The sequence below is a fragment of the Atta cephalotes genome, assembly GCF_000143395.1.
Source record: "Atta cephalotes unplaced genomic scaffold scaffold00007, whole genome shotgun sequence".
In the NCBI taxonomy this organism is placed as follows: domain Eukaryota; kingdom Metazoa; phylum Arthropoda; class Insecta; order Hymenoptera; family Formicidae; genus Atta; species Atta cephalotes.
In genome coordinates, this window is record NW_012130071.1 from 3,045,971 (window position 1) to 3,057,986 (window position 12,016).

General features: G+C 28.4%; 1 protein-coding gene across 1 annotated transcript in view; it reads right to left on the bottom strand.

The window, feature by feature from the left end:
* LOC105626988 overlaps positions 1-1,794 on the bottom strand; it is a 6,964-nt gene extending 5,170 nt beyond the window's left edge. Inside the window, exons 1-3 of the mRNA XM_012208272.1 lie at positions 1,684-1,794; positions 1,414-1,524; positions 1,183-1,269 (exon numbers count right to left, since the gene is read on the bottom strand). Of these exons, the coding sequence (XP_012063662.1) occupies positions 1,183-1,269; positions 1,414-1,524; positions 1,684-1,794 (309 nt within the window). The remainder of the gene's footprint in view (positions 1-1,182; positions 1,270-1,413; positions 1,525-1,683) is intronic.
* Between the last annotated feature and the right edge of the window lie 10,222 nt (positions 1,795-12,016).

Sequence of the window (12,016 nt, forward strand, 5' to 3'; positions counted from 1 at the left end):
TCCACACACACACACACGTATACAAATTTGATACTTAAGATTTTTAATTTTTATATAGTTTATTATATCATTAATGAGAAAATATTGTTAACATTTTTTTCTCGATCAAAATATTAGTTGTTAATATTTGAGTTTTATGCAACTAATTATTATTAATTATAGTATATTGTTTTCGTGAATTTATTAAAATATTTTAAATTAAACTTAATTTATTTTATTAATTTATTTTATTTTTAATATTGTGTACTAAAGCATTAAATTACGCAATTGAAGTATAACATCGCATCGAAAAACATGTGTGACAAATGTAATGTTAATAAATTGAAACTAGAATAATACAAGTTGCTATTGATAAAAATTAATCTAACTATTTATCTAAATTAAAATTAATCGACATATTCTCTTTGATGAAATTCTTAACAGATCGTAATCTATAAATTACATGCAGGATGGCTAATTTTCTTTATTTTAGCAATAATAAAAAATATAATGACGAAAGACATCAATGTTATCACACTAATTTATCAATCGCATTACATTTTGATGAAATGTCCCTTAATCGTTAATCGTTAATAAATGAATTAAAGGTAAAGAAATATTCAATAAGCTGTTTTTGAAAATTAATTTTAATTATAAAGTTCATTTCAAAAATATGTTTCACTTTTTATCATATTCTGAGAAAAATAAAATTATAATAAATCTAAATTAATTTAAATATTAGACAGGATTAACCGAAGATATCGCTAACAAATTTTAAATTCAAGTTATTATATTAACATATTTCTTACAAACATATTTATTATATTTGACACTCGATACACATAAGCAAGTAAAATACATTCACACAGTAAAGATTTATTTTTACAATTAAATATTAACATATAAAATTTTGTTCTCTATATATACTTATTACTAATATTAAAACATATACAAAAGAACGTTTAAATATTTAAATATTTAAAAGAATATTTTTTTTATTTGATTTGATTATCTTTTTTTAATTAGATTTTTTTAATTAGATTGTTTATACAATATTGTTTGTAACCCTATTACAAACTTGATCAGCAATGAAAAATTGTATTAAAATTAATAGATATATAGTGATTTTACTCACTATCTAAAATTAAAATTATATATAAATAACCAATACACATTATTTAAAACAAATAATAATTCACTTACCCCGACGAAAAGTGTTGCATCTACTATAAGACTCTTAGCGGAAAATGTATTTTCCCGTTGCAATACTTGTAAGGAAAACAGCTGCAACTACAAAACATCAAATTAGATGATGATTAAATACAAAATTAATTAATACATTAAGAAATAATTACTAACTACACAGATTTAATGTATAAAGTTTGACATACGAGATACCTTCAGAAAATGTACAAATCTAATTATTTTATTTACTTCATCTATGATTTGTTCGTCGTTAGTATCATTCAATATTTCATGAACGGTGATACCAATTCCCATGGCCTCATCCTTGCCAGTATCACAAGCCCATCCTATCAGCATTATTTTGATGCATCAAAGACGTTAACAATAACCAATCAAAAACTTTGTGATTTATATTTGCATCAATTTTCCAATGAAATATAAAAAGAAAGTAAGCTCAACAAAAGTTATAACTATGATAGCGAGAAGCTGTAGACTGAAAATTGTATTTAACATTTGTACGGTGTCACTGGTAATCAAATGCTGCTTTTTCAAAGCTTTGAGTTTCATTAGTAAGAATGGATTTCTCTGTTCGTGATAAAGCCTCCTCAAGAAATGTGGTTTGTCGTTCATTATGACCTGTCCCAAATTCGTCAGATTATCATTGATTTCCTTAAAACAGGCCTTAATACACATACGCAATTTATATATAACATATCCATTTGAAGTATTATCAAGTTCATGTACAGTACGAAAATCTTGTCCATGTTATTAAACTCTAATATAACTTGATAAAATGTTGTTTGTCCAATTAAAAAAAAGAATCCAAAAATATCTTTAGCATGAATCAGTTTAGATAGTTTTCGATATGAATCAGGAGGCAGTCTGAGAGAGATTTCCATTATATTTTGGAGTAAGTGCATCCAAGAACCGTTCAAAATATATGTAACAATCATGATAAACCCGCTGAGTGTAAAAAAACAATTGCGTTCAAAAGTAAGAGTTATGATATTAAACTTGATTGTTTCAATAATGTTAATTCTACACAATATTTCTAGTTCATAAATACAGAGAATGCCTATAATGACGGTTGTCAGAATACAACGCTGTTTCGTAGTTTCAAAAGTCGAAGCGTTGATGCGATACGGAAATATTCCAAGTATACGGCAAAAGGTGAAACAGGGATATATAAGCGATTGAAAGTCCGTAGCATGGAACAGCTGCCATTTTTTCCACATTTTGCACATTTTACAGTGCATCTTCAAAATTTTAGTGATATGTTTATCACTATCGGTAAAATAGAAGTCTTCAATAACTTATATCATACAACAACTTAGATTGTACTGTCCAAAAATTAATCTTTATGCTTTAGCATTTACATAAATTTTACAGTGAGAATTTCTTTTTGTATATAGCCTTCAAGATTATTTAATAAGTATTTGATAAGTATTCTTCATTGATCTACACTCGGACAATTTCCATTTAAAACTGCAGGCAATTGCAACATCGAAATAATACCTAAGCCGTCAATTGTTAGTCATAAAATAACCACGGTGCTCTTCAATCGACAATCATCATTTTTGATATGCAGAGTATAATAAAACAAAACAAAACATAACTATATATTATACTACTGTATAATTCAGAAAATCATATGTACATACGTCAAATTAACTGTGTTCTACATGAATTGATAGTTTTCTCAAAGTAATATAATTAATATTAATTAATTTAAAAAATATTAAATATTAGATTTTTATTATATATAGAGTATTTAAAATTTATTTACACAACATTAAGATTTAACTGTTCCCGTATGACATTTTTCTGTTGTACATTTATATGTATACATATTCATAATTTATTTCATTTTCTTATATATTAGAAATAATTTCAAAATTGTATTAGTTTATTGATATTGACATTAATACAACATTAATAATATCTTAATTTCTTATCGAAATCATTAAATTATTATATTATATAATAAGTTCAAAATGATATCTTTCACAAATATGTTTATACACATGCATACATGTATTCTCATATCGCTAAAAAAGAAAATATCTTTATAACGATAACGAAAAGTTTATTTTTTGAAAAATGAGGTACTAACTTCACAAAGGTTATAATAATATATTTGACCATTAATTATTTATTATACCTTTCTCAATAGATTATTTGTATAACATTATTTGCAAATCTTCCGTTGCAAAATTGCATAGTATATAAGAATTGAATTAAGATTAATGCATATATAATTACGTTACCCACTATTTAAAATCAGATTTATGAGAATAAACAATACGCAAATATTGAATTAATTAAGAAACAAATCGCTCGCTTACTGCAGTTAGAGTAGTATCCATAACGAAACCTTTCGTGAAGAATGCATTTCCACGATGCATTATTTGTAAGGAAAATAGTTGCAACTATAACACGTGAGATTAAACGGGAGTATTATTATTAACTCTGAAAGACTTCTTTTAATTAAAGATACTTAAAAAAAATTATCTCCTTTTTTATTTATGCATCTGAAATATTATTAAGTAGATTATGAACGGTATCAATTTTCATGGCCAGTCTCACACTATTAGCACTATTTTTATAGAGTAATGCATTATAATCACTAACAAATACAGATCATAAATCGGATTATCCAGTTGGTTTATTATTGTGCCAATATTCCAATGCAGTATGTAAAAGTATAAGATGAAAGTGAGTTCGACAAAAATCATAACTGTAATAGCGAGGATTTACAGACTAAAAATCATATTTAGTATATACATCGCCGAGTACTAAGTGCTGTTTCTTCGAAGTATTGAGTTTCATAACAGAAATAAATATCTATGCTTGTGATAGATTTGTATCAATAGATATGGCTCAATGTTTATCCCGCTTTAGCAGATTTATCAGATTATCTTCAATTCTTTCGAAACAAACTTCAATACACAAATCATATAACATATCCATCTGAAATACTATTAGATTAATGTACGGTACAATAACTTTAAGTTAAGCACCGTATTCCATCTCACTATAAAAGAACATCGCGTGTCCAATTTTAAAAGACGAAACCGAGAATATCTTTCGTATGGATCTAGACACCTTTAGATATGAATTCATGGATAGTTTTGTAGAGATATTTATGATCGTTCTAGCAATATTAATCTCATAAAGCACTTTTAGTTCGTAAATGCAGAACATACAAAAAATGACGGTTGGTAATACGTAAAGCTGTTTAGAAGTTTCGAAAGTTGAACTGTTGATTTTATACAGATACATTTCGATAATTCTGTAAAAAGTGAAGCAGAATACATAAGCGATTGAAATCCGTAGCATGGAACAGCTGCTATTTTTTCTTTTATATTTTATACTTAATCTTTGAAATTTCAATGACAACTTTATCATTATCGGTAGAGTAGGACTTCCCACAATTTCCCACAATTTATATTATACAGCAACTTAGATTACATTATCCAAAAATGATTAATCTTTACATTTTAGAATTAACATAAATTATACTGTGAAAAAATTTCTTTCTATATGTAGAGATTATTCAATAAGGATTCAAGATTATTTGATAAGGATTATTTATTAATTGACACTCGAGTTTCTATTTAAAACTGTAGGCAATGCAACAGCGAAACAATATCTAAACCGCCAATTGTTAGTAATAATGTAACCATGGGCTCTTTGATTGGTAACAATTATCTTTGATGTATAGAATATAACAAAACAGAACATAACTAAAAAAATCACGTGTTCATACGTCAAATTACTGTGCTCTACATGAAGTTATAACTTTTTCAAAATAACCTTAATATAATTAAAAATTTTTTAATTTTTAAATATTAAATTTTTAATTGTATATACAAAATATTTAAAATTTCTATATTATAACATTGAAATTTGATATTTGTCACCTTTATTCTCGTATGATAAATTTCTATGATTTATTTCATATGATTTATTTCTATATTGTATATTTATACCATCTTGATCAAAAAGTTCCCGGAATTACCACCAGGTGATGCTCTGAGTCAGCTAATTTGAATTCTGTTTTTTTAGATTGCCAGATCTATCATTGACATTCCCTCACCAAATTTTATCACTATAACTTGACATTTGTAAAAGTTACGCCGTCTTGAGTACATCTACCTCTGCATGTATTTTCGATTTTTTACAGTTTTAAAAATGGAGTTGAATTTGCAACAACGAGTTTATATTAAATTTTGCGTTAAAAATGGATTCAATGGTGTGAAAACCTTGGAAATGTTGGAAAACTGTTTCGGCAGTGATACTCTAAAGAAAACAGCCGTTTATGAGTGGCATGAAAAAATCATTACGCGCGTTTTAACAGCCGAAAGGAGATAATGGAAAAATCGAAGACAGCTCTGATGGCTATATCGACAATAGAGTTCCAGAAATGTTTCGAGAGCTGGATCAAGCGCTGGTATAAGTGTGTTGCAGTCGATGGGGAGTACTTTGAAGGGGACAATATCACTTTTAATAAATAAAACTTGTATTTTGAATTTTCTGAATGAATTCCGGGAAATTTTTAATCAATGTAGTATGTATACATACTCGTAATTTATTTCATTTTCTTATTATTAAAAGTACTTTCGAAACTATATTAGCTTATTGATGTTAATAACGTTTTAATCTCTTAATGAAATAGATTATTCAATAAGTTCAAAACGACATCATTCGCATTTATACATTCACATTTATACATATATTCTTATAACTCCGAAAAAAAAGTATCTTTACTATATAATATATTTTTCGTCCATTAATTAATTATATAAATTAAATTAATTATATAAATATATTTCTTTTAATAGCTTATTTGTGTAACACTATTTGCAAGCTTTCCGCGGAAATGCATGGAAAAATTATACCAAAATTAATGCACATGCAGTTACATTAATTATCTAAAATTAGAATTATGAAAATAACCTATATTGAATTAATTAAGAAGCAAATATTCACTCATTTACTGCAGTAAGAAAAGTAGCATTCATAACGAAATCTTTTGCGGAGAATGCATTTCCGCGGTTGCATTATTTGCAAAAAAAATAGCAATTATAACACGTGAGATTATAGTTAAATACGAGGTTATCATTATACACATTGCAAAATTTCTTTTAGTTAGAAATACATTAAAAAAAATTATCTCGTGTTTTATTTGCGCATCTGAAATGTTATTAAGTATATATAATAATCATGAACGATAGTGTCAATTTTCATGGCCTTTTTTATCAGTCTCACAGGCTCATACTATCAACGCCATTTTTATAGAGTAATATATCATAATTATTAATAAATACAAATCATAAATCTGATTATCCAATTGGTTTAATATTGTTTTTTTTTTCAATGCAATATGTAAAAGTTTAAATTAAAAGTAAATTCGACAAAATATAACAGCGAAAAGCTGACTGAAAATCATCTGCACTGTACCGCTGATCACCAAGAGCTGTTTCTTTAATTCAATGAGTTCCATTAACAGAAATGACTTTCTAGAATTGCATATTCAATTAAATAGACGAAACCGAGAATATCTTTAGTATGGATCAATCTAGATAGCTTTTAATACGAATTTAGGGCAGTTTCGTAGAGATATTCATTACGATCTAGAATAAATGCATTTGAAGATCATTGAAAATGTATGTAACGATCATGATAAAAGTAAAAAATACCGAGTACATGAAAACAGTTTTCATGAATATTTTTTATATGTTAAAAATAAATTTAAAATAATATCAACTCATAACGAAATAAAAATTAAACTAATTAATAAATATACGCGAAACAACATTTTTTTACAAACATGTTTATTATTATTATTATGCTAAAAGGATATATAAGCGGAAGTGTAAAATATTAAAGAAATATTAAACTTATTTCTAAAATGCATCATACAATGTTTTATTTATATATACATACATATGTACAGGGTGTCTGGAAATAATCGTCAAATATTTCATGGGCAGGTAGAGCGAACTAAACTGAGTCGAAAAGTCCTCTACCATTTTGTAAATTTCCACAGTTAATAAGATATTAATCCTTAAAGATAGCCGAATACGCGCGCTCGCTCTACTACTGCGAAGTGTATATGCCTATCGATCGCTTGGCGCGGGCCTTGGGAGTTGGGGATTGGCTTGGCAAGCGCCCCGCGCCGCGCACACCGCCGCAAGCTTCCATAAGACAGCTTGCCAGGCTATCCCCGCTCCTCACGGTTTACGCGCCAAACGATCGGTAAGCGTATACACTTCACAGTAATATTCGGCTATCTTTAAAGATTAATATCTCGTTAATTATTGGAGATTATTGGAGATTACAAAATGGTAAAGGACTTTTCAACTCAGTTTAGTCCGCTCTATCCATGAAATATTTGGCGATAATTTCCAGACATTCTGTATAATGATCATTTAGCTATAATTTACACTATAGAATTTTAGAGATAAAAGCGCGAATCTGAGAATCGATTGTGTATCTTCAAATGAAGTGAAAATTACAAAAGTGATCAAATTTACTAGAATATTCATAATTTAATTGGTTAATACCTAGTAACCTTTGCTCACTTTTGTAATTTTTCAAAATCCACAATCGACCCTCTGGATACGGGCCAATGACTTTAGTCTCGCAGATCACGCACTAATCGACTGTAAAGGTACCTTTACATGGCAGCGTCGAGCGTGCGCAGTGATATGTTTAATAAGTTTACTCTAATTAAATATAATGTACGAGATATACTAATAGTGGAATCTTTACACTGTTTAATGTAAATAAATATAAATTTTAAGCATTATATGTTAGTAATGTATATCAAAACATAACCTCTCATAATTTATCATTTTGCGTCAAGAAGCTGCGCAAAAGATTATTACGTAAGAGTCTGGAGATTCAAACTTCTGCGCAGTAATTAGCAGTAATCTTCTGCGCAGATGCTCGATGCTCGACACTTGCATGTAATGGCACCTTAAGGTTATTAGCTGTCTCATCGACGTCTCGCCAGTGCGCGTGCGTGATGGAACGTGATAGAGAGCACAGTCTTGATTGGCCGCTTGAGTTATTTCGAAGGAGACGAGGTGCTGCGTTTTTGTAAGAATCGTGTAGTCGTCCGGTTCTTAGTTTGCTCGGCAGATGTGTAGTTTTGGCAAGGGCTTCGTGGCTGAATTAGCTGAACTTTGTGTACGATCGATCGTGAAAGTTTTGTGAGACCATTCGATCTGATCGGTCGTGTGTCTCGTTTCGAATGTAAGTGACTTTAATTACATTTCTAAAGTGGCCGATTCGACTCTGCAATTGCATTACATTCATAGTTCTTTCATTCGTCTGTGTGCGCAGAAATGTGTCGTATACTATTAGAATATAATCCTGAGCTTCCTTTATATGAAAACGAAGCTCGTGATTATGAACGAAATTAAAAATAATGATTTAATTGAAAATTAAGTTAAAGTAATTTCTTGAATCTAATGAACATGTACATTAAATATTCATAAATTTTCATGTAAAATACATTCAATTTTATGTACATGTACACAAATATATTTTCCAAAATATATTTTTCAGTTATAAATATATTAATTTAATATATTATGAAATTAAGTTCGTTTCTAGGCAAGATGGAAGGGATAGATCTTGTTTTTTCGCATTAATCTTGGTTTGCAAAGTATTTGTATATATCTTTGTTTTGATTTCCACAAACGAGTTTAAGACATTTATGCCCGTATTTATAGTCAGACCTTATACTTAAGGCTGCCTTAAATTTATCTTTAGATGCTTAGCAGCCAATGAAATAATTCATATAGTATCTGAAGATAAATTTAAGGATAAGGTTTGATAACACAAGTCGACACAAATATCGTTCTATCTTTGTCACTCTTTGAATGTCAAGAAAAATAGAACGACGCTTGTTGACTTCTCATCAAATGGAAAGTACTCTATAAGTTGTTTGTTCGCGTCACATGCTCCAACATGCTCTAACACGCTCTTGCCATATTTTCTACTCAATATAATGAGCGCATTGGAGTGAGTAGGAGCTATTATACAGGAGTACATTGGAGCATGTTGTGGCACACATGCGATGCAAACAAATCTTATGACCTCCATCAATATGAAACTTTTTTCCTAGGATGAAAAGTGAAAAATGACAAATTTCTTCATTAACTTCGATGAAAAATGATTAAAATTTTTACCTTTCACTTTCCATCCTAGGGATAAAGTTTCGTGATTGATACCCAGTAATGCATAGTGCAAGGAATCAATCAATTGAAATTCTTCTTTTTCATGGAATGGAAGAAAAGGAAAGATTCTAGTTGATTCGCTTATGCACTATGCGTTATGCAAAAATCTGTGCTGCGACTTTAATAATACACGGTCAATACTGACCAGTAATATTGAATCAGTAATAAACAAATACATCGATATTATAAAGTATTCTTATAACTTTACATGAACAGTATTATTGACAATATATATTTCACTTTTGTTTTACATACATTATCTGTTATACTGTGACATAGATCCTAATAAAGCGATATTAATGCTCGAAAATTAAAATCCAGAAAGTTTTTAAAGCAAAGATTTATTTTAAAGCTGAAAATTTTTATTTTATATGGCAAAAATGTGACAATTTTTTAAACTGTTTTTGTTTATAATTTTTAACAAGTAACGTTTTAAGGGTCGTCTACATAAGTCGCAAACGTAGAACACACTTTGCAGACACATTTGCGATAGCCAATGAAAAACTGTTATTAGTATCATTGATGCTCCTGATTGGCTGTGGCAAATGCATTTGCGAATTGCATTTGCGACTTATGTAAACGGCTTTTTATGGTTAAAATTTCCTGAAGATCACTCAGGATCATAACCTTGACAAAATATATCAAGGTCATTGGGAGATTCCCATAATCTACATATTTATCTTATTTTTTAAATAGGAATTAATAAAAATATTTAATCTTATTATTTTCAAATTTTAACAAATTTCATTTTTTTATTTTAAAATAAAACGAAAATATGAAGTATATTCTTGCAGAATTTTTAATTTTTTTATAACTTATTTGTTTTATCTTTAATTCGGAATGATCGGCTCGTGCTACTAATTGAGCGAAGTTTATTACAACTTTTCTTTAGTTTATTGAGATTATGAGCACGAAGTTTTAGCCTTTTGGTACAGTTTGCCAAGAAATTCTAGTGTTGCCGATGCTGAATACTCCGAAAAGGATGATTTATGTGCTTTGGGACTTACATGCTAATCAGGGCCGCTATCACAGATTACTTCTTAAGCCAATTAAAAGATGCCCAAAACAAGGTATATCCCATTTGACTTATTTTGTAATTTTTTTTACATTAAATTTTCACATTTTTGTGTACATAATAATTGATTATTTTTTATTAAATATTTATCAAATTATATATAATGTGAATAGATCTTTTATAAACTAAATGTGCAATAATTAAATTTTATGTGTTTTATCTTTTGAAACTTGTTCCAGATGGTCTGTCATGATAACTGCCTCAGCCTTGGATTGGCTACAATGGATTCGCAACAGACAAGATTAGACGAGATGTTTATGAACAATTAAAATCTAATTTGTATAAAAATGATGTCGCGATTGGTGAAGCGACTGGAATCGCTACGGGAATTATTATAGAGTCCAAATTATCGATCGACGATATACCGGTTGCGGTAAGTTTAATGCACTTTTTTTATAGCATTCTCGCGTAATTTTTTTTGTATTTAGATATGATATGAAAAATTTCTGAGATATTTCTAAAAACTTACGATGCTTATGGGAACTAGTAATTTTATCAAACTAATTTAGCTATCGATAGATTGCATTGAACTGTTGTTTTTAATGATGACTTTATTCGATTAGTTTTGCTGTTCTGATAGGAATATTGATGTAATAGATAAGTCTAGATTATAAATTATTGTAAAACACTGATATACAGTATCCTAAAATGACCACTAAATATTTTGTGCGCAGGTACAACGGACTAAAGTCGAAAAGTTTTCTACCATTTTGCAATAGTTAACAAGGTATTAATTAACTAAAAATCGCCGAATATTGGTTTTCAATAATTTTTTTACTGAAATACTATCATTACCAAAAAATAGCAAAAGACAAAAATTGTTTTTCTTCTTATAGAATGCTGAGAACTTTTTCAGAATTTTTTAATATCGCATTTTCTCATATTGTAATAAAAATAATTGTCAATGAGAAAATGCAGTACTAAAAAGTTGATAAAAAATTATGAAAAAATTTTTAGAACTCTATAAGAAGAAAATAAACAATTTTTGCCTCTTGCTTTTTTTGTGAAATTAATAGTACTTTAGTAAAAAATTATTGAAGACCAATATTCGGCGATTAATAATTAATATCTTGTTAAGTATTGCTAAAATTGCAAAAGGAATTGGTAGAGGATTTTTCGACTTAGTTTAGTCCGTTTTATCTGCACATGAAATATTTGGTGGTCATTCTAGGACACCTTGCATATTGAATTTTGTGCGCAAATGTGGGTAATTAATATTAGGTGTGGAAAAAAGTTCGTGGCGTTTTTAAATGTCACCTAATGCGAAAAACGCCACGAACTTTTTTCCACACCAATATTTAAGAAAATAATTGATATGTAATATTGTAATAAATGATTCATGATAGTAATTAATAATTTCCTCTCTTGTAAATTTATTATTTTTTCAGAGTTTTTTCATTTATGAAATTAAATATATTGTTAAATAGAAAAAAAGAATATGTTTGGCTTTTTTATTTGAATGATAGTCTTATTTCTAATAAAAGACTTATATGAGAATTATGTAATTCCTTTATAAGCTCTCAAC